At 41.2% G+C, this 23,537-nt stretch overlaps 2 protein-coding genes and 1 long non-coding RNA gene across 27 annotated transcripts in view; 1 reads left to right on the top strand and 2 right to left on the bottom strand.

Moving 5' to 3' along the window:
* PKD2L2 (polycystin 2 like 2, transient receptor potential cation channel) overlaps positions 1-2,955 on the bottom strand; it is a 32,403-nt gene extending 29,448 nt beyond the window's left edge. Inside the window, exons 1-2 of one of the 3 annotated variants that reach the window (XM_079967606.1) lie at positions 2,823-2,955; positions 1,740-1,841 (exon numbers count right to left, since the gene is read on the bottom strand). In XM_079967606.1, coding sequence (XP_079823732.1) covers positions 1,740-1,841; positions 2,823-2,874 — 154 coding nt within the window. In that variant the 5' untranslated portion in view covers positions 2,875-2,955. Of the gene's footprint in view, positions 1-1,739; positions 1,842-2,354; positions 2,736-2,822 lie in introns of those variants that run through there. The other 2 variants (XM_079967605.1, XM_079967607.1) reach the window with 2 other exon arrangements.
* Positions 2,956-3,159: 204 nt separating this feature from the next.
* On the top strand, positions 3,160-6,840 carry LOC307211202. Its single transcript, XR_013836340.1, has 2 exons — positions 3,160-3,299; positions 5,217-6,840. It is a non-coding gene; the product is annotated as an uncharacterized lncRNA (long non-coding RNA).
* A 217-nt stretch (positions 6,841-7,057) lies between these two features.
* MYOT (myotilin) overlaps positions 7,058-23,537 on the bottom strand; it is a 53,655-nt gene continuing 37,175 nt past the window's right edge. For 14 of the 23 annotated variants that reach the window (XM_079967584.1, XM_079967566.1, XM_079967583.1 and 11 more), the window contains 9 exons: positions 21,050-21,214; positions 18,087-18,243; positions 15,908-16,009; positions 12,523-12,572; positions 11,609-11,741; positions 9,871-10,078; positions 8,885-9,050; positions 8,053-8,186; positions 7,058-7,662 (listed from right to left, as the gene is read on the bottom strand). In XM_079967584.1, coding sequence (XP_079823710.1) covers positions 7,487-7,662; positions 8,053-8,186; positions 8,885-9,050; positions 9,871-10,078; positions 11,609-11,741; positions 12,523-12,572; positions 15,908-16,009; positions 18,087-18,243; positions 21,050-21,214 — 1,291 coding nt within the window. In that variant the 3' untranslated portion in view covers positions 7,058-7,486. Of the gene's footprint in view, positions 7,663-8,052; positions 8,187-8,884; positions 9,051-9,870; positions 10,079-11,608; positions 11,742-12,522; positions 12,573-15,907; positions 16,010-18,086; positions 18,244-21,049; positions 21,645-23,537 lie in introns of all 23 variants that reach the window. The other 9 variants (XM_079967587.1, XM_079967570.1, XM_079967580.1 and 6 more) reach the window with 6 other exon arrangements.

Here is a 23,537-nt window from a genome sequence, read left to right as displayed (position 1 = left end):
GGAGTCTGTTCCACAGTTGAACAGCTCTTACTATCAGGAAGTTATTCCTGGTGTTTAGTTGGAATCTTCTCTTGTAACTTCAATCCCTTGGTTCGGGTCCTAGTCTCTGGAGCAGGAGAAAACAAGCTTGCTCCATCCTCCATGTGACACCCTTTAGATACTTGAAGATAGATATCTCCTCTAAGTCTCCTCTTTACCAGGCTAAACATACCCAATTCCCTTAACTGTTCTCACAAGACTTAGTTTCCAGACCCCTGATCATCTTGGTGACCCTCCTCTGCATATACTCCAGCTTGTCAATATCCTTCTTAGATTGTGGTGCCCAGAACTGGACACAGTACAGTGGTACCTCTAGTTATGAACTTAACTTGTTCTGGAGGTCCGTTCTTAACTTGAAACTGTTCTTAACTAGAGGCGTCCTTTCACTAATGGGGCCTCTTGCTGCTGCTGTGCTGCCGGCACATGATTTCCATTCTCATCCTGGGGCAAAGTTCTCAACTCAAGGTAACTCTTCCTTGGAATTTGTTAGCGGAATTTGTAACCTGAAGCGTTTCTAACCTGAGGCGTTTGTAACTTGAGGTACCACTGTACTCCAGGTATGGTCTGACAAAGGCAGAATAGAGCAGGACTATTTTTTTCCTTGATAGGGACACTATACTTCTGCTGATGCAGCCTAGAATAGCACTAGCAATTTTCTGTTGCTGTATCACACTATCGACTCATGTTAAGCTTCTGGTCTACTAGATCTCTATACAGTGGTACCTCGGGTTAATAACCTAATTCGTTCTGGAGGTCTGTTCTTAACCTGAAACAGTTCTTAACCTGAAGCACCACTTTAGCTAATGGGGCTTCCTGCTGCTGCTGTGCTGCCGGAGCATGATTTCTGTTCTTATCCTGAAGCAAAGTTCTTAACCCGAGGTAATATTTCTGGGTTAGCGGAGTCTGTAACCTGAAGCATATGTAATCTGAAGCGTCTGTAACCCGAGGTACCACTGTATCCTTTTCACATGTACTACTGGGAAGCCAAGTGTCCCCCATCTTCTATTTGTGCAGCTGGCTATTCCTGCCTAAGTGTACAGGTGGAACCTTACATTTGTCTCTAGTGAACTTCATTTTGTTAGTTTTGGCCCTGTTCTCCAATCTTTTAAGCTCATATTGAATCCTGGTTCTGTCCTCAGCAGGATTGGCTACCCCTCCCAGTTTGGTATCATCTGCAAATTTGATTAGCATCCCCTCAACAGGAGGGTTATTTTGCATGTTTATGAATTAGGCTATGGGCAACCATCCAGGGGTCAAATGTCAGTGTTAGGTTGGACCAAAAACAATTAGGGGCAGAGCAACAGATGTGATGTTGTACAATAGGCTAAATTCCAGCTACACAATAGAGGTTTCTACACCACCACCACTCACATCCACAGCTCCATCATCATCCTAGGCAAAGAAGAGGCATTATCACACTTAAAAGACACAGTTCAAGAACAGTTCAAGTAGGTTGTGAAACTCATCCAGTGAGGACTGTAGTCTGGACAGAGTTCCCAGGGCTGGGTAGAGAAGCTTTGAGGAGCCCCTTCAGCTCCCGGGCCTAAGGTTCCCCACCCCACCCTACATTTATACCATTTTCAAGTTGCATAGGCTTGCAAACTAAGTAATTCATTATTTGCACCTCATGAAATGTTTTCGGGGGGGAGGGGGAGAGCAGCATTTGCATGTCAACAATCCCCTTTTCCCCATGGACTTACATATACATAGATCTGTAAGGAAAATTATGTAAATCAGTAGCTCTTGAAAGGTAGTTCTCATTTCAAGTTCTCTGCTATGAGTCAGTCGAGGTTTAATACTCCCTATAAAATATGAAGTTTTCAGAAAGAACACAAAGAAAATGTCAAAAACTAATTAAAAGTTTGCGGTATGAATGATCAAACCTAACCAAACAAAAGCACGCTTCTACGTTGCAAGAAAAATAAATATTCAATTATCTGTAGACTGTGGTAAAAGACAGATGTAAACTTAAATGTGTCAACTAGTTTCTGATAGCGCTGAATTCAAGTAAGGCTATCTATGTGCCATACATTTAAAATACACCCCCCCACCCCGAATCCTAGAAACTGTAGTTTACCTTGCGCAGAGCTGCAGTGCCTAGCACTCTTAACAAACTACAGTTCCCAGAATTATTTGAGGAGAATCATGTACTTTAAAATGCATGGCAAGCCTAGCTGCAGTTTCCTAGGAGAAAGCCTCACTGAGTTAAACAGGAGCGCCTGCATGCCCTGCTTCTGAATTGCAGTAGCATCTGCCTGGCTACTCCTGCTAGGAACCAAATGCCATTTGGTGCAATCCAACTAGTCTCTACGTACTTGTTTCCTTAAGCTCCTCATACAAAATGTATGAATTTGATTGTGTGGGGATGGAGGGCATGCGGACACCTTGTCAAGCCACGTTGCCAGCAATGGGACTGGGGGGAAATAGTTTGGGGTGGGGGGTTGGCGTCGTCGAAGTGGTATCTACGTTTGAACAGCAGCAGCATTTCTGGTTTATTTTTATTTTTACTCCAGGTCCTCAGGCCTAGCTTGGGAGGCGTCTCCTCCTCCCTCTTCCAAGCCTTCCATCATAAGAAGAATAAGTACTGTATTATCATTCGGCAGGGAATAGGAAGTAGTGGGAATGGCACTGTCGCCCTGAAGCTAAAGACTGGGCGGGCTGTGGCCCTGACTAGAGGCAATGTAGGGAGACACCAGCCAAGGCGCTGAGCCAGCGACCAGAGGCCTAGTTCGGCCCTCTCCCCGACAGTTGCGCTTTCCGCCCCAGCAGCCATTACTACTCACCGAAACTGCTTCGCCGCTCTAGGACGGACGAGTCCTGGGTGGACACAGCCATGGCGACTCTAGGGAGGGAGAAGAGGAGCCGCTTCCCTGCGCGGGGCGCTTGCCTCGCCCTCGCCCCCGCCCCGCGCCGGGTTCGAAGTAACGAACGGGCCGCCGCCGGCTGCCCTGGCGGGGTAGAGGCTGCTTCGCCCCACGGGACGCGCCTTCGGTTTACCCCGCCAAGGTGCCCCGTCGGGCAGGCCGGCTCCCACAACAAGTTCCGCCCCACAAAGATGGATTACAGCTGGGGACGCATACATACTAATGCTACCCCCTTAACCCATCACTCCCGTGGGGAAATAAGCCTGCCACCCTGTATGGTTTACCTGAGAGTAAGAGTAAGCCCATGGAAAAATATGACGCATATTTCTGAGCGGGATTGCTCTGTGACTGGATTGCTCCCCCCTCCCCATTTAATCCACACGACAACCCTGTGAGGTAGGTTAGTGACTGGCTCAAGGTCACCCAGTGAGCTTCATACCCAAGTGGGGATTTCAACACTGGTTTTTCCCGGTCCGTATTGGCTCTCAAATATCACATTCGGTATAAACTTCATTTTGCAGTTAGGATAGCTCGCCAAGTGCACAGGTGGCGAAGGCTCCTTCTACCTTTTTGCATATCAGGTGCTCGGAAGTCAGCCTCATGTTGCTGAATGGGACTCCTTCGAGGAAGAAGGCATAAATTAAGGTTACAGCCTTGGGAATTGTGTGGATTTACAAAGTGGAGCTGGTCACATCTAAAACCAGCAGCTCCACCTGCCAAAATCCCCCCTTCTCAATATAAAATTACAGAAGCCCAAGCCTGTTTTAATAATACTGTATAAAAAGAGGCCTGCTGGATATTCTTATGGGTTGAAAACCCTGTCATTGTCCAGCATCCTGTTCTCATAGTGGCCAACAATATCTCTGTGAGAAGGTCACAAAGTAAGACATGAACGCAACAACACATTCCACACTTGTGATTCCCAGTAACTATTATTTGAAGGCATACTATGTTTAATCAGCCTGTCTGGAAAGTTCTGAATTTGGAAGAGCTTCATTCTGCCAGTAATATTGGAAGGTTAATTGCTGTGGATGTTTCAAATCATACCATTGAACTCTAAAATATTATAGTATTATCTTTATAAAGTATAATAATATGCATCATCTGCTTTCTTGCTGATTCCTGTCTTCTCTCTGTAATTTTGGGTTTTTAAATATTCAGAAACCACTTCTTACTGAAGACAGAAATAACTTTAATAGAGCAAGTTCATAAGTAAGATCAGGTGGGAAAGGATTAGGTGTTTGAAAATATCTCCAGATGGAATGTCCCAAGCATCCCTGTGAGCAGTCATAAATCAGAAATAAATATCTGAGTCACAGCATCCTACTACAATTGCCATTTTCCATCAGGGTTTTGCATACCCATGAAGTCTGAAACTAGTTTCCAACCTCATGTCAGATATTTCTTCATGCACCTGGATTCCTGAGTTTAGTTGGCCCGATCTGCAATGACAGATTTTTAAAATGTGGAAATCTGCCCTATAGAAACCCAAGGCATATTTCTCTTGCCTATATGAATTTGTGTGGAACAAAGTCACTGGACAGCATATCCATTTTGTCACTCCACTTTTTCCAGCACATTGCTTGTGTGCTTCAAAGATGCTCTAGTTAGACACACAAACACAATGACTATGAGGCACCCTGATACTAAACAGGTGCACACAGAACCTGCATGAACTTTTTCACTATTTTTGAATTGTCATACATTATTTATTGGATGTATAATCCCACTTTACACTTTTAAAACTAAAAACACACAGTATAATGTAAATTGTTAGATGGTTGGGCTTTTAATGTGTAACACCGATCTTTATTGTCGCTAGTTTTAATGTATAGCTTTTTATGCTTTTCGCCAGGCTTATTTTGCTTTAAGCATTGGTTGCAAAAGAATTTTAGAATTGTACTTTGTGTTTTCATGGATTATATAGTGTTATGATTATGTTGTATGCCATGCAATATACAATATATGATAAATTATTATCTATATTCTATATTGAGTCTTCCTGTGCTCATGCTTATGCAGCCAAAACCACACCCAACATACGGAATACTGAGAAATACGGCAGGTACAGACTAACCCCCAAGGTATAAATACCGGTAAGTACAAAAAAATTGGCAGAAAAAACCTGTGTGGATTCCTTACCTCCATCCCACCAGGAACAAACCAACTCATCCCATTAATTCAGTGGCATAGAATGTTGAGAGACTCTTGATGAGAACAGAGAAATACTGTATATAAAAACTGCAGAAAGAAGCATCTCATTTCCTGCATGTCACTTCTTGGTTCACACAAGATGGTTTTCATTGCCTCCAGGCCCAGAAGAGACCTGTCTGTGGACATCAATGGAGCAACTAAAGAATTCAGTGCAGCTGCTGTCTTCCACCCCTACAGAAAAAGGAGTGAGGAGACCAAAATGGAGCAAAAAGAACCCCAACACTGCCTATGGGTATGCTCCATGGGCAGATTGCTGACCAATGGAGGTAGGGCAGAGATGGAATGGAGCTGCGAGAACCATGTTGCTAGGGCCCAATTATGAAATGGTTGCCTTTGAGAAAAGGCCTAAAAGTCTCAGCCTGTGTATCTCACAAAAAATTCCTATTGTTCATGTTAATGGTTAAATATTAGAGATATTCCACTCCAAGGAACCTATGACTCAGCACACGGAAGGGGGATTTAAGAGCAGCTCAGCCTAGGGAGTACCCAGAATGATGCTACTTCAAGTGTTTCTTACAAACCATGTCACACAATCCATAAAATAATAAAGGTTCTGAAAGCTCATGGTATTTGTAGCATTATGAGTTTGTGGGTACCAAATTCCCCCAAATTCCTGGGTCCAGTATGTTAAAATATAAGCCAGAACAAAAGGAAGCTGATGAGCCATTAGGAATGCCAAAGAGAGGATGCTCTGTGCCAAATGGCAAATGGGAGTTAGTTAGAAGACAAAGCCAGAGTCTGAAGTAGAGTCTTTAGAGTTGGCTTGGACGTGAGCTGGAGGGAAAAGGTTACAGTCTGGTAAAGGTAGCAAGCTGGAGAGAGGATAAGTGCAGGATGTTTGATGTCTGTTTGAATCCAAATCTGCACCTATGGGAGAAGCAAGACCCTCTTCAAGTGCTGTGAACCCCTCCACCATAGGCTCAGGTTGTTTTTGTGTAAATAAACCATATGTCATAAAGAGACCACAGTCTCTGCTGGGCCTCATTTCCAAAAGGATGAGCATCTGGAACCCCACAGCTTGGAGACTGAAGGTGTCATGCAACAGTACATTCAAGGTCTTGCAAGTTATTAATTATTATAGCCTGAATGCAAGGGTTTTAAATCACCTACACTTTGCTTTCACAATTTGCAGGAAGCTGACTTTACTTCAGTCTGTCAAAACTCATTAATTACAGAGAATCCAGCACTTTAGTTAACTATTTTAGCATTTTTAAGGGAAGCTAGTGGGGTTCTCAAAAAGCACCTTGGGGAGTTGAAAACTCTTCCATCGTCTACTTTCCTTATGTCTGAAGTTCTGCTATCCAGCGGACTAATTCTTAAAATCCATGAGCACCCAGAGAGGAGACCATGGCAACTTTGCTCTTCCCCAGGGAGAATATGAGCCCAGGTTTGGACATGCTAAGCCAAACTATGACTTAGCCCAGCATGGCACTGCAGCAAAACCAGGCCAGTGAAACCAGCCAACATACCCCAAAATGTAGCATCAAAATATTGGTTCATAAGAGCAAATGGAATGTGCAATGCTGAATTTTTTAATGTTTTTAATATATTATTATATCATTATTTTATCTTAAATATTACTTTATCTTAAATATTGTTTTATTTTTATGTTCTTTCTATTTTATTTTAAATTGCACTGTTTCACATTTTGATATTTGCCAGCCTGGGCGCTTTTGGAAATGCAGAATACAAATTAAATAAATATTCAACATTCTGTACTGTTTATGGCCTGACAGTAGTTGTGCAGTTCCTTCAGATTTATTTTTATACTCTCTTCTTTGTCTGGCTTTAACCCAAATACTAATGACAATTTTCTTTAGTCAAGTACTGTTTATGACAATTTTGTTGAGAATTTCTGTAACAGAGAATACCCAAAGCTCACATAATAATAAAACAACAACAACTCACAAAACTTATAAGGATAAAGCACATGACAAGTCTTATATTTAAAATTTTATTTGCATCAGACATAAAACTTTCATTAAAAGCACTCAAGTTATGTTTAATAGCCAGGCAGCAGAAAATTATAATACTATGGGGCATGGTATTAACAAAGCAGTACAAATAAAAATATTGTGACTGAATCTAGATGCATTCAAACCATCTACACTTTCATGATCATCCACTGGCCTTGTTTCTTGGCCTTTAAAATTAAAAATACAAACATTTGGATCTCCTTCTTGCTACAGTCACACACATTTATAAAAATCAGACTTAGTATAATCACAACAGCAGAACTAAGAGCAGGAGTTAAATAATAAATAAAAATATATTAGGTATGTTTGCTTATCAGCGCAATAACCCCCTTAATTGCATGTGCTGTTCATAAACGTCTGTTGCAGGAGTGAAAGTTTCTTCCCCGTTGCCAGTTAAAGTTCATCGCTCTCATAGAGTCCAGACTGTGCTGCCATACGCTGAAACTCTCCTTCATCCGGGAAGAAAGCTTGTTTCACATCTAGACCTTTACCATTGAGTGCCAAGTATTTGCTAAAAGTTGGTCGAACCTTCAGTGGTTTGGGGTTTGGAAGTGGCTTGTATGTGTGAGCTGAAATAGATTTTAGAAAGCAAAGAGAAATAATTCAGATTAGTTTGTTTAGAAAGTGGGAGAGAGAAAAGTGGGATACAGTCCAATCAAGTAAGTCGCCCTAGTTCAGCTTGCTACATCAAAAGGGATGATCATCTGTGCTACATGCAAGACACATAAAGGGAGTTTAGGCAATCATGCCAATTAGACATGTTCATATACTCGGTGCATCAATACCTTCCATCTTTCACATCTTCAGTCCAACTGTATGCAAAGTTAGGCCTAACTACCGTAAAACATGCTCATTTCAATTGGCCTGAGTTCACCTAACTGTGCAGGCCTATTTGGGGGGGGGGGGAATAGCATCAACATTAACATATGTAGAAGAAGAAAAAATGAAGAAGTACTTACTAGCCACGTCCAATCTGGCATGGCATGTTGCCACTCCTGCCTCGTTGACAGCAGATACTGTGTACCAACCAGCATCTTTCTTATTTACATTGTGGATCAGCAAGCAAACCTTCCCAGAGGTATCATGAAACATACTAGGAAAAGAGAAAAATGACAAAAAAATTGACGATTACAGTCCCCTCTCCTACCTTAAGACTAATATACTTCATGAAAATCATTCTTGTTAAGCATTGCCAGGTATTTCTAAGACACAGGCCTATATTCAACTGCATATATAAATTTGCTGATATTTATGTTTTGCCTTTCTTCCATCATGGAACTCAAAGCAGCATGAATGTGTTTTCCAAGTGGTCATCCACCCAGATCCTGGGCAGGCCTACTTAGCTTCAGACCATACCCAGGGGGCGCTATAGATACTGTCCAGCAGTGCCCCTGAGCTGAATGTAGTATCAGGCCATGTAAGCAAGTCCTCATCTTGCAGATCCCCTCCCACTTTTCAAGTCCTAACAGTTTCTAATATTTTGCAAATTCCCATTATGCAGTCACTTTGGAGGGCCCCTTCTCCACATTCAACATCTAGTCCACATCTAGCTCAAGATTGCTTAAAGCAAAAATGCTCTCCCACACTGCAGACTATAATACAGTCTTCTGAAACTTTTTTTTTGTAGAAGAGTGATGAAGCTGAAAATCACAGCAATTCCCTTTCCCCCAATGCTTGGAGCCAAAAACACCACACATCAGTTTATAAACCATTAAACTAGACCCACCAACAGTATTTGATTCAACTTGACTCCTGAACAGCTGAGAGGCCCATCATGATACAGATACCCACCTGATTCTGTCTGTATTGAATTGTACCATTTCATTATTTCTCTTCCAGTATATTTGTGGTGGGGGGATAGCAGACACTTGGCATTCAAGTCTGGCCGAATCCCCCTCATAAACTCTTGTGCTTTGAGGTTTAAAGATGAATGTTGGGGCTTTCCGATGTTCTCGAGCTAGATAGAAGTTTGGATTAAAAAATAAAAAAAGACAAAAGATGACATCTTACAGCCACGACAGACTAGAAGTGAAGGCAAATAAAAACAAAGCCATTTTTAATATCCCAAATGTATTTATAATCCAGCATATTTCAATCTATCAGGTCCTTCATCTGGTCATTTCAAAAATACAGAAGCTAACAGAAAAGTAGAAAGAAAGTGGATACAACAGAATTAAGGACTTAGGAGTCTGCATTTTGAAATCCCTTGCTGAAGGACTTGACATTTAATATTTTTTAAATTTAGGATATTCAACAGTTTCTTCTACCCCTTTGCTTCCAGCTTTCCCTCCTCAATTGCTTGGGGTTTCCCTCTTTTGCTGCAAATGAAAGATATATCCTGGACAGTGCAATCTTTGACACACATGCTTGCATCAGTGGTTCCATTCTGAACTCACTTCGTATCCAGAAGCCCTGCTTATGAACCTAGTCTTCCTATTTATTTCAGTATTGATGGCTGTGCATTCATTTGGTGTTGTACCCAAAAGAGTAGGAGCAGAAGAACAGCTCTCAAACTCATATATTGAGACTAAGTAGTGTATTCCCACTTTCAGTGGCATTAGAAACCCCATCACTGTAGATAACATTTAGAAATTTCATTTTTAGAAAGTCATGCACACAAGGTATGACTTTATGTCACAATAATTTAAAATTCTGAAAATTTCTTTAGATACAGCCCTTATCAAAGAGCACAAAAAGAAAGGATATTCGTAACAGAATGCACCAGCTGAAGTAAAGACACAAAAAATTGTTTCCAAATAGACAAAGCTCTCTCATACCAATAACATCTAGCTTTACTGTAAAGGAAGCTTCTCCAGCACGATTGAAAGCCACACACTCCCATGTTCCAGCATCATAGACCCTGACGACTTCAAAAATGAATGAGTGGAAGCCTTTCTCAGATACGATCATTTTATGGAAGTCATCTGGGTGAACTAATCTTCCATTTAGGTACCATGCCACATCTGGAGTTGGGAGGCCGCTGACCTACAAGGGGAAAGACAATAGATACTAAGGGGGTAGTGTCAGATAAAGGTATTGTGGTACTGTAATTCATGCCAAATGGCAAGTCTGCATGGGAACATCAATGAGTGTTCATTTGATACTCTATATATGCAGAATCACTGCACACATTGTGACTGACTTGTGTAGTACGTGTTATTCTGGGTTGCAGTTTTGTAACATATACAGTCGTACCTTGGTTGTCAAACGCCCTAGAAATTGGACGTTTCGGCTCCCGAATGCCACAAACCCAGAAGTGATTGTTCTGGTTTGCAAACATTCTTTTGGAACCTGAACATCCGATGGGGCTTCTGCAGCTTCTGATCGGTTGCAGGAGCTTCCTGCAGCCAATCAGAAGCTGCAATTTGGTTTTCAAACGTTTTGGAAGTTGAACGGACTTCCGGAACGGATTCCGTTTTACTTCCAAGGTACGACTGTAAAGCAGAAACAGAGCTACGTTCATACCACATAGTCTACAAAAGAGTCTAGTATTGTCATATATAAATGTCATAGTTTAACAAAATAACACAAACAAGACGAGGAGTGATTTCTATTCACAAAATGGGTCTGTGCCATAAAAATACATACAACACATAGTGGTGTGACACTGACTGTGTGAAAGAAATTGTATGACACAAAACTAGGTCACAAGGGATAACTGGGGCAATGCTCAGTGGCCTGCAAAACTTCAGACTTTTCTGCCCATTATCAGATTTTGTCAACATGCAAGCACAAAAAAGGCAGTGCAGGGGGGAGGTCACAAGAACACTAGCAAAATTGTGCCTAGACTCTCATTTCTGTGAAGATTACCAGGCACAGCACAAACCAAACTACAGTATGCACTCGGTTTGCAGAAAATACACTGCTCCACATTTTTGCAGTGTTAATATGTTTCTTTAAAAATGCCTTGCCTTGTGGCAGTGGCTGATCAGGCAGCCCAGGAAGGTTTCCAATCATACCCTAAATTCCTCTTACTGGAATTTCATAATTGACTTTCAGAATATGTTAGTAGAAGATGCAGTGGGAGCCAGCAACTTAGATGGCTTTTACAGAGAGATTTGGTGAATTCATGGAGGATGTAGGTTTAATCCTGTTTCCATGATCAGAGGCAATATACCTCCAAAGCTTCAGAGGTTTGGGGAAAACAAAAACAGAAGGATACTACCTCTGTGCCCCACCTGTGAGCTTCTAAGGAACCATGGGACTGACCATAGCTGGAAACAGAACACTGAACAAAATGGACCATGCTCTGGTCCAACAAGGCAATTCTTAAATCCAGTGGTTTTTTTTCCTTCTAAAAAAACGTTTAGGGGTACTCTCATTTTGACTCAAGAAAATCACCTTTTTATAGTTCAAATTGGGAAAAATAAATACAGTAAATGGACAAAAGTACAAGGATTCATTAAATGTTTAGGGGTATGCATACCCCTGCGTCCCCCCCCCCCAGAAAAAAGCACTGCTTAAATCTATTAGGAGGGACAGCTGTGTTGAAAGTGGCTTGAAATCTTACATTACCTTGAAATCAATCCTGCAAAATCTTCCTTCTTCAACTGTTATGTCTTCAGGCACTTGTACAAAACGTGGTTGAAAAAATTTCTCCTGGATTGACCCTTGCTCATTCCTCTCCCCTCTTGAAGATGGCCTGCTCCTAAAAGGGCACATCAACAAGGCAATAAAGTATTCCTATAATAATCTTTCTCCCCCTACACACCCACAGTAAGTATGTGCTAATAGTTCAATTGCACGATAGCCTGGTGAGAATAGTTTCCAAAGAGGCAAAATTATATTTCTAGATTTGCAGTTTCATTATGGCAATAAACTATCTAGGACTGTTGAAGAGAATAACTCATGCATATTTCATAGGATGACTCCCATCTTTGGCCTCATGGTATTTAATGTGGTATCTTGTGCCTTACACAGTTTCCCCTTACAGGAGGACTGAACTACATTGTTTATAATACATGTCTTCCCGAACTTAGAATCAATCATATGCGCTGAAGTGTATGATTTAAAAACTCTGTCCCCATTGGGCATTCAACTTCATATGATTATGAGCAGGCTTCCCACTTCAGACCTTCCACATGTGGCAAGCAGCTGGACCAGATGATGTGGATACCTGACTTGCTTTCATACCTTTAAGGGACTCCAAACAACTCTCTTGCCCAAGGCTCTCAAACCATGGGGAAAGGTAGCCAATGTGGTGCTCTTCAGATGTTGCTCAACTACAGCTCCCATCATCCCTTTTTATTGGCCATGCTAGCTGGGTCTGATGGGAGCTGTAGTCCAAGAACATCCAAAGGGCACTATGCTGGCTACTCTTGCTCTAGGGCCACTATCGGTAACAGTTCACACAACCAGTGTATGCAGTTTGGATCAGATCTCATGCCATTAGCATACACCTTGCAGGTTAATGTGCACATAATATGTACCTTGCTTGTGCTGAAGGAACGTGCAGTCGTGTGCTTTCCAAGTTCTGCTGCTGAAAAAATCAGAAGAGGTAATGATCACTGCTTTAATCATAAACACATATGATGGACTCTCAATTGAACATCCTACAGCTTAAATCTTTCTGGAGAAACAAACTGCTCATTTTAAACCACAAGCACTTCCTAATGCAGACTATAAAAGAAATTGATCCCCTAAAGTCATCATAATCAGCAGTCACAAATGTGAGCCAGAGTCATGCGCAAGAGGAATGACACAATTCTTTCCATTGGTCCAAACTATTTTGGCAAACATGTCACCTTTGTTGTGGGGTGGGGTGGGGGGACTATTATCCCACTGGAGTATCTGAAATGAGAGCTAGGGACACAGTGTCCTTCAGCTGACCAGGAATAGAGTCAAGTATTGGCAAGAGCACACTGTTGTGCACACTCATAAAAGGGTACCAATGGCAATCAGCACATCTTAAGCTGGAAAATATTTTCCCTGTTAGGTCACAGCACTAGAACCAAATCACACAGGCTTTATGAGAGCAACTGGGATTTTATTTTATTTTTCCCTCACTAACACAACTCATCTTAGCATTTTAAAGAACAGATGTAATTGAATTCAATACAAGGTATAATTCAGGCACAGTGGTATTCCTGCCATTTTAGCAATGAGGACAGTTAATTATAGGAAGTGCAGCACTAACAGTTCTAGGTATTTGTATATCCAACACAGTACGATATTAACACTGTGTCAAGTTCTTCACATCTGATAGTTGCATTTTGGAACACTTGTTTAGCAGTCAAGAGAACCTTTGCACCAGAGTAAGCTCATGAACTATCTAACATGGGTATTTTTATTTTGCTACACCAATGAGCTATCGGCTAGCATTTTTAGAAGATAATATCTGACAATATTTTACATTGTGAAGAAGTAGGACTTTTAGCTATTTCGTACTGATGTTTATAAAATGGTCCTTTTCACTTTGAACTCTCTTGTGCATAGGAAAGTCAAAAGCTCACAGGCAGGTTAAAAGCAAATGGGGATGTTTTGCTCAGAGAATTTTGTACAATGGGATACTGTAGGTTAAAGGTTCCCCTAGCAACCTAGCAATTAAAGAAGAAATAGACACTTAACTAAAACTCTCCTCCTTGTGTTTAAAAGTTTTTCTTTGAGATATCTTTTATATAAGTTATGTTCAAAATAGGGTACCTGTCATAAACGTAATGACTTGCCATTGCAAATTTGTCTTCAGAGCCCAGTGTTAAGAGACTTTATAGAAGTTTTTGAGAGATATATAAGTATTTTCAAACAATTATAACTGAGGTTCAATAACACTATGACTAGTGTGGTGGTAACATAGACTCTCCTACAGCCTTTCAACACCATTAAACTCCAAGAAGGGGGGTAATCAGTCAGAAAGTTGGGAAGACAGAGAGATAAAAACCTGAAGAGTTGAACAGCTGCAAGGAGATAGAAGAGGGCTGAAAAGACTTTTAAGGGAGTTGGAATAATCAAAAGTGTTAGGGAGCAGGTGGATACTGCAGCAGAAAGGAGTGGAAGAAAAAAATCAAAAAGTGACCCTGAAATGGAAATTGGAGATGCAAATTGATAAGTATTGTCTTGGTAAGGAAAACATCTAATATAGATATAGCTGGATGCATTTCTCTATTTTATCTTATCTTAGCTACTTAAATGTAAAATTTGGTTACCTCCCCCCAACCCCTTCCCATTGTTTTAAACTGTTACCCTACCAAAACCTTAAGTAAAAGCCTTGTCTCTCACTCCTCTCCCCATTTAATTGCCATACCACTCTGTCCAGTACTGGGAGTAAGCTGGGCCAGTTAAAATCCTAATCAACCATCAATAAATCATAAATCCAGTAGCTGAAGAGGCCACTGACAGCAGTAGCTAGGACAAAGCATACTAGAAAATAAATTCTCGACCTGGAATTTAACTGTGTCCACAGATATGGTTCCCCCAATCATTTCCCCCATTTTTTCTACTTTTTCTATACATCAGTGGAGCAAATACTGGTAATGTGGGGCCAGGTTCAGCCTTTGTCTCAGGCCCCATCTGCATCACACCACTTTACAGAGTCATGGCTTCCGCTGAAGAACCCTGGGAAGTGTAGTTTTTTAAGGGTCCTGAGAGCTATTAAAGGAGACCTCTATTTCTCCTCACAGAGCTTCAATTCCCCAAGTTCCCTGAGAAGAGGCACTGACTGTTAAATTAATTTGAAGACTGTAGCTCAGTGAGGGGAATAGGGGTCACCCAGCAACGCTCTTAACAAACCACTCTTCCCAGGATTCTTTTGGGAACGACAAAATTATTTAAAGTGGCACAATATTGCTTTAAATGGGTAGTGTATATGGGGCCTCAGTCAGATCCCATTGTTCCAACAGCAGAGAGGAAGTGCATTTCCCGGCTCAATTGTTCCACTGAAAAAGAGAAGCAACTGCACTTAGGATGCTCAGTGATACAGTGCAGGCCATTCTGCTCACCATCATCCTTCTGCATGCTGTGTTCTGCATCACATCTACAACTTCCTTGGCTCTGTGTGCTTTCTTCCCATCACTCCACTTCTTCCTGTGTCCTGTTGGCTATGGAAAGCCACTGTGGCCACATCTGAGCAGCAATACACTATGAGCATCTGCCACAGTGAACTGGATCAAAATTTTGCTGTACTATTGGGATTTATTTTATAATTATATTTGAGTCACAATAATTTGGTGTGGGAGAGAAATCACCTCAAGGTGAAAGACAAAGAGGTCTGACAGCTTTGTTGGATCTTCCAGGTGACCATTTAGCATTTTCTATGCAGTAAGGAATCACTATCCGGTGCAAATTCTAGAAGCAAGGTAGATGTGCTAGCCATTATACAAGCCAACTATACGTGTCAGCTGAAGTAATCATCTCATGGTGCGGGTCATGACAGCATGGGAACCCACAGATGGCTACAAGTACTCCTCCTTTCCTACATTTAACCTTTATGTCTTTATTATTATGAATATGTATTTATTATGCATATTGCAGTGACCCATGACGGGCCATTTGTGAAGTGGTCTTATCCTTATGTTACCATGGTAACATGGGAAACTATGGAGGGAGGACACAAGTGTTACCTAATCCATGTCTTGTCTTGGGCAGCGTAATGTATCTTTATTCCTCAAATGAAGAATCCTAATATCCATCCCTTGAATGTTGTTCAGAAAAAAATTCTGCTAGGTCGTATGGATGACAGCAGGAACAAATATTACTATTATCAGTTACCAACCCCCAGTCTTATTTTATTTTTGGAAATCCCAATTTATGTTCTGGACTGTGAATATATATATATATATATATATATATATATATATATATATATTAAAAAAACCTTACTTGTGCATCCTGTACGTTTTCTTCACTCTGTGGTTCAAACACAGATGCAGCATTTTCTGGTCCAAGTAACCTGCGAGCCATTCTCTCCTCGTAGCTTAAACGCTAAACACAGAGCAAAAGAAAAGGTTAGTTAGAAAAGGCTGTTTAATGCTGTTTGAACTTCTAATTCCTATTCAGCATAACAGAGCTAACTACATGAAGAGATAACTGCAAGACAAGCCCATGAATGCCATAAAGTATTCCAATACTTGATTTACTCAGGGGATCTCTTCACTGCAGTCAGGAGAACCAAGGAAGGGACACATTAACAAGAATAAAACTAGCTCTGGATTCCATTCCACATGCATGTCTCTCAGGGCTTAGGCCTAGGGAGGACTTATTACAAAACAGGTATGTGGGTGGCGCTGTGGTCTAAACCAGTGAGCCTCTTGGGCTTGCTGATCGGAAGGTTGGCAGTTCGAATCCCTGCGATGGGGTGAGCTCCCGTTGCTCTTTCCCAGCTCCTGCCAACCTAGCAGTTTGTAAGCACACAAGTGCAAGTAGATAAATAGGTACAGCTGCGGTGGGAAGGTAAACGGCGTTTCCGTGCGCTCTGGCTTCCATCATGGTGTCCCTTTGCGCCAGAAGCAGTTTAGTCATGCTGGCCACATGACCTGGAAAGCTATCTATGGACAAATACCGGCTCCCTCGGCCTGAAGAGAGATGAGTGCCGCACCCCAATTTACTCTGACTGGACTTTACCTTTATTACTAAACATACAGCTGATCCAGGCAGATATCCACACACACACTGCTTGAGAGTACTTGCAAATTACTAATGGTTGTTACACAATTCAAGCTACCTGAGGAATGAATAAACTATAAAATACATGATCTGGGAAGTTAAATAGAAGCTTTAACTCATTTGAGATAGATTCAGCCTGGGCCAATACATAAAGCAAGAGCAATAATAAGTTAGTGTACTACAAGTGTTCTGGGCAAGCTCAATGGGTGCGAAGGTTCAGATCTCAAATCCATTGTCTTTTGGGACAAGATGCATGAAGTGCAACACCACTTCTTTTAAATAGGTTTAAGCAGGATAAAATCATGGGGTTACTGTGGCAAGTAACAGCCTTGTGTGGAGTTCCTTCTTCTCCTCTTTCAATGTCTAATTCAATGTACCCAGTGTCAATCCAGTTCAATCTACTCAAAATCATAATGTGCTTGCTACCCTCACCTTCTCCTAGATGACTGCTATGGAAAAACATTTATTAATGACATGTACAGGGTAAGCTGATGTTGACATCAGGGGAAAACTCAACACTGAAGTGACATATTCAGCGGGACCCTAGTAGTTAACTGTCTGCTACAACATAGTCTGACATACATGGTTGAGATCCTGGTGGTTAAACTAATCTCTCTCACATCCTTGCCATAGGATTTTAGCTTTGACTTTGATCAGGTTATGGCTTTGGCATCAACTGTAAATTACAGGATTACATCCACGAATGGCACTTGATCAAAAATTAAGCACTGGTGACTCAAGGGCCAATTTATCTCTAAGAAGCCACTCTGTTGCCAGAGCTCAATAGCTCTGGAGGACAGCACTTCAGTGAAATCATTCCCAATTCTGAAATGATTGCCTTTGATATTAAAAGTACTCCTAAATTAATCTAGAGAATGTCTTTCTCAATTGACACAGTTTGAATGGCAGTTTCAACATACATTACAGGTGTTATAGGTGTCACATAATCTCGAGTCTGAATTTGTAAGAAATCAATCTTTTAGTGTGGCATCACCTACACTTGGAACTTCCTGCCTACGGACATCAGGCAGGCGTCTTCAACATGCTCTTTTAGCACTTGTGTGTTGTAATCCGTTTTTAGTTTATTGCTGATTTTTAAAATGCTTTTAATATATAAAATTCATGAAATAAATATTTGATCACACATCAAATAAGTTTTAGAGATGGGCTATAGCTAATTAAATTGGTTTAATGCAGCGGAGACAACATGGTGCCCTCATATTTTAGTAAAACATGAGCCATACTGGCTTGGACTGATAGGAGTTAAGAGAGAGGGCTCCACATTGGCTATGCCTGGCTTAAGATGCACAAACTGCACGGTAACTAAGCTCAGAGCCATCCAGCTCAGTCACTTAACTTGCAAGCTCCCCTCTGCCAGATAATATACATCTCTTACTTGGTTCCCGTTATGGAGAAGGCTGTCTTTACATCGTAGTTTCCTTTCCAAGTCTTGAATGAGGGCGTCTTTCGTTCCTTGTATCTCTCTGTCAGATGTCTTCTGCACTGGTTTGGTGCTGCTGGTTTGCTTCTTGTACATAGGCTTCGAATAACTGCTAATTTAAGGGGAAAGGTGAAATTGGTAGCTATTTAGAGCTGGATACAAGACATACTACTGAAGGCAGCTCCATTAGAAGTTTGTCTTGCTACTCAGTTGTTGTGCCAGAAGACAACATCAACACCATATGTAGACACACTGGTAGCCATAGTCACATGTTACTCATGCACAGGATATTACTGCAACTACTTTCAAGTAAGGCTGTGCTTCTAGCCACACTTCTGATGTGGTGTCTCCTTCCTCAAACAACCACATGCTGCTCATGGTTGTCTAAGATGAAAGCCAAACACACATGTTCCTGCTCACGTGTAGCAGGTATGTGTGATCCAAGCAAGTGGCACTTTAGACCCAGTTCTAAAGTAATCACAGTAACATGCTACATGAAAGTAAGATGTGAATAAGGCTTATGCAGTTTACTGGGTGGCAATGGCACCTGCCACATATTTGACCCCATATTATAATTAATGTTTGGAAGAAGGCACAAGCTATTGGTCCGCCCCTTATTTTCTGGGCATTCTCCAAGCTACTTAATACTAATAGGTACATATACTGAATGTTGCCTCAATAGGTACATACATTGAGTACAGTGGTACCTTGGGTTACAAATGCTTCGGGTTACAAACACTTCAGGTTATGAACTCTACTAACCCGGAAGTTGTACCTCGGGCACCAGCAGCGCAGCAGCAGTGGGAGGCCCCATTAGCTAAATTAGTACCTCAGGTTAAGAACAGATCTCCGGAACAAATTAAGTTCGTAACCTGAGGTACCACTGTACTGCCAGTAGCTTACTTGTGTCATTTCATTTTCTGCAACCTAGGACTATTTTTTATAGAAAAGAGAGCTAAATCATGTGCCAACAAGACATCCGGTATGGCCAAAATTGAACTTTTGATTTATTTTTAAGACTGAGACATAAGGAATCTGTCTCTGAACAGATAATTGCAAGAGTATCTTTTTATTTTATGAAGGAAGACTCAGGATTAGCTCTCAATCTGTGAGCCCTGAATTTTTGGCATTTTTAGTTCAGAACTTCTTGGCAATTCACTCCTAATAATTTCATAGCAGGATTCACCAACACCAGGAATCCTGATTCTACTATATTTGCATGCTACTTCCCCAAACACTCCACGACTGGGTCTTCTGTCTGTTGTCTCACACTCAACTCCTGTACACATTTACTTGCAATTCCGTCATACTGATTGCAATAGAACTTGATTCCAGGTATGCATACTTAGGGTTGCAGTCCTAGTCTTGGAGGATTATCCACCTCTGAGAACGTAAATAATGGCAAAATGTTTAGCAATTTTACAATGGAAAGCATTAAAGGAATGCAAAGTATTTTATACGTATCATGTATTATGCTGGCTAATGCAGGAATGTGTAACCCTTACAGACAAATTCTTGCCTTTGTAGCACCTGCATTTCAGCCCTATTATGATTAGGAAACACTCCTGCCATTGACGCTCCTTTGTGCCCTTCAGATATTATGCAGAATATGAATGCCACAGCTTTTCAAAGCACAGCAAGAAAGGGTTGTTTGGAGAGACAAGGAAGGTGGAACATTGCGTTCTGTCTGGGCACTACCAAGAGTTGTCCTTTATTCTGGGAACAAAACACTTATCCTAATTGGTATGAAGCTCGTTTTTCAAGAAAGCTGACTGTCAATAAAACATTTCAAAGAATTTAAGGGTAGCGGGGGAGAGTTTTCATTCTTCAATTTCCCACAATATATTTTCTCCGTTATATATTTGTCTGCTCTAAATATACATTATCAAAACCATAATATACTGGAGAGCAGGAAATATCTCCACTGAGGGATAGATTGTATGCAGGGAATAATTCCACTTGTTTTGTGTAATTTGCTTGGCTTAATAATTCCTACTCTATGAGGAATTATCGCTAGGGCGGAAATTCAAGACATCCTCAGTGGGGAGTAAAAAACAAAGGTAAAGGTAAATGACCCCTAACAGTTAAGTCCAGTCGCGAACAACTCTGGGGTTGCGGTGCTCATCTCACTTTACTGGCCGAGGGAGCCGGGGTACAGCTTCCGGGTCATGTGGCCAGCATGACTAAGCTGCTTCTGGTGAAACCAAAACACAGTGAAAGACTAACTTTGGTTATGATTTAACAGTACAGTCCTAAGCATGTTTTACCCAGAAGTAACTCTTGAGTTCAACTGGACTTGGGTCTGCTTAGGATTGTAGCAAATTTGCTTGGTGGGGGTTGCCCTACTAAAGTCAATCAACACATAAATCAGCCCAGCAGTCCCCTCACCTATTTTCACAACAAGACAGAGCCACAATTCATGTTTAAAACCTGGGGAAATGTAAGGGATACGTATCTGGCTTAAGATAATTTATCCTGTCTTTAAAAAGGATCCCTTAACAGACATGGCTTTTGTCATATGCCAACCAGGAGGCCAGGGTGGGGAGACTGAGGTGAAGAGCACAGATATAATCATGCATTTGGGGCCTGGTTTAAGTATCCAACTAAAAAACAGAATGGGACATTCTGCAACTACTTTTATTTTTCAACCATGTTCTGCCTTCTCTTATACTAAGCTTTGGGAAGTCTCATGTCTCATGTCTCATACCTCATACCTCCCATCCCTTGGCATTTAGAAAAGCAAAAGCAGACTTTGCAAAATGAAGGGCACTTCTCAAGGTTGCCATTCCTGGTTTCCCCGCCTGTCTCCAGAGTCAACACTTAAACTGAGTACAGCACATGGGAGCACAGGATGAAACAGGCCAAGGGTTTTCAAGAGCCATACATACACATACTTCAAAGGGAAAGAACATACTTACTTTGACTCCACTGAGGAAGGACCTTGGCTATTATAATCAAAGTGGGAGGGCAACACGGAGCAAAGGAATGCCGCAGGGGACTGGTTATGCATGGATGAAATCCTCTGCCCAGATGAGGAGCTAGCAGGAGACTGTGCAGATGCAGGTGTTACGGGAAATGAAGCACTATATGAAGGTGAGGAGAGTGAGATTGGAGAGCTCAGCGATGAAGAGGAAGAAAACTTCTTCTCATTAGGATTACAAGGCTGGATTAGAATGGAAGACTGTTTGGTTTGCCTGCTTGGAAGCGTAGTAGAGGTTTCTGGTCCTGGAGGCTGTGGTTTCCCTTGATATGTATTTTGAGACTGGATAAAATGTTTTGGACGCTCATAGTTAAACATGCTTGGTTGATACATAGAGGACACGGATGGGAGGTTACTGACACTCATGGGGAAGATTTCACAATTGTCCTGTGCTTTAGAAGGTGAAAAAAGGGCTTTGGGTTGGTGGCTGGAAAGAATAAGCTGATAAATTTTGTGGCCTTTCTTGGCTAGGTTCCTGGGTGGAACAGAATCCCTGCCTCAGCAGAGTGTGGCTGTCTTGAAGATGGCAATTCCTTTAGGAAAACAATACAAATAAAAAATAAATGGCATGCCACAATGACTAGCAAAAGGTCATGTAAACTTATCAGACTGGAAGGTTCCAATGGTTGCCCAACCCTGACAAAACATAACGTCTTGTACCTAAAGTATCCTGGAGGTATACCTGTTTAACCTCTTTTCCCCCTGCTAATTCTTTATTAAAAGTTTTCCGCTTTACATGCTTTTGAAAGTTCAGCTCTCCAAAATACAATAGTGAATACACTTGCTTTAATATACAGTATTACTACATACTGTATTAATTTACATGTTGATTACAAACATCCTAAAACCTCTCACCCACTGAAATCAATGGAACTCAATGAGTTACTTTTCTTGGATTACCCCTATAGCTACCACTAAAAGATACTAGCCCATTAAATAAATGATCACAGTGCTCAGCATACAATGTAGGGATCAACTACTGGAGACCCCAAAAACAAAGCAAAACTTTGGTTCCATAAATGACCTATGATTATAGAATGTTAACACTAATTTTCCATGGAGGCTTCACAACTTGTGTGAAAGTAAAAGGTATGTACAATGAACAAGCACCAATCTTGTCTTTATTAAAAGGGGTGCTTCTAGCTGCTGTGTGTCAGAAGAAAGCATAAGCAGATCAGAAAAAAATTATTTTTTTCAAAGCTGAGAACACTAAAGCTGCTTTAATGCATCTCACATAAATTGACTTGAATTCAGTTTTTAAAAAGTTACAGAACATACTAGTATATTAGGGTTAACATAACATGGCTCCTCACTAACATACTGTTAGCCTTCTCAACAACCAAGATTTCTTTTTGCTGTAATTTTACAACTATAGATACAAGTTCTAACCAGAAAATGTGTGTTGATGTCCCATTGAAATTAATTGGGTGAGTGAGCTTGCCTTTTTCTGGCTTGTGCTAAACCTACAGAAATTTATATACACAACTAAATAAATTTAGCCACCCAGGGTGGCTGGGAAAACCCAGCCGGATGGGTAGGGTATAAATTAATAATAATAATAATAATAATAATAATAAAGCCAAGTAGTCATTCCAAGTAGTTCCTTGGAAGCTAATGGGTCATCTGGGAAATTAAAAGTTTAGACCTCACTTTCAGATTTAGAGTCCAGTTTCATCAACAATTTATAGAGAACTACCAAAATCAGTGAGCAGCAAATATGCAGAAACAACTTTAATTATGTAAGATTTATAGATTACAATTACCTAATTAACCACAACTTTTTGCAACCCACAAAAGATAAACCTTATACAGGAGATTATGTTCACCCAATTCATTTTCTGTCCGAACTAGCAGTCATAGCCACCCTCAGGCACATGCTCATATGGATGTTACAAGAAGCAAGCATTTACAGATTTAGTTAGCAACAATTCCTATTAACATGACTCTTCATGTGCAAACTGTAAGCTATAGATAAAGAGGAAGTTTTATTTTTTAAAACTGAGCAAAAATTCAGGAAGTTGCTTATGGGGAATACTTAAATCAATACAACCAACAATGAATGTGTTACTGTATAGCAAACCCCTTAGGTGCTTCCAGACAGGGATTTGTATTGAGTAGTTGGCAAATTTTTAGAAAACTTAATTAGATATACAGTATAGGTAAAGGTAAAGGTACCCCTGCCCGTACGGGCCAGTCTTGACAGACTCTGGGGTTGTGCGCCCATCTCACTTAAGAGGCCAGGGGCCAGCGCTGTCCGGAGACACTTCCGGGTCACGTGGCCAGCGTGACAATCGCTGCTCTGGCCAGAGCCAGAGCCAGAGCCAGAGCCAGAGCCGCACACGGAAACGCCGTTTACCTTCCCGCTGGTAAGCGGTCCCTATTTATCTACTTGCACCCGGAGGTGCTTTCGAACTGCTAGGTTGGCA

This window comes from Podarcis cretensis (genome assembly GCF_951804945.1).
Source record: "Podarcis cretensis genome assembly, chromosome: 2".
Lineage (NCBI taxonomy): Eukaryota > Metazoa > Chordata > Lepidosauria > Squamata > Lacertidae > Podarcis > Podarcis cretensis.
This window is presented reverse-complemented; position numbering and strand designations above follow the sequence as displayed.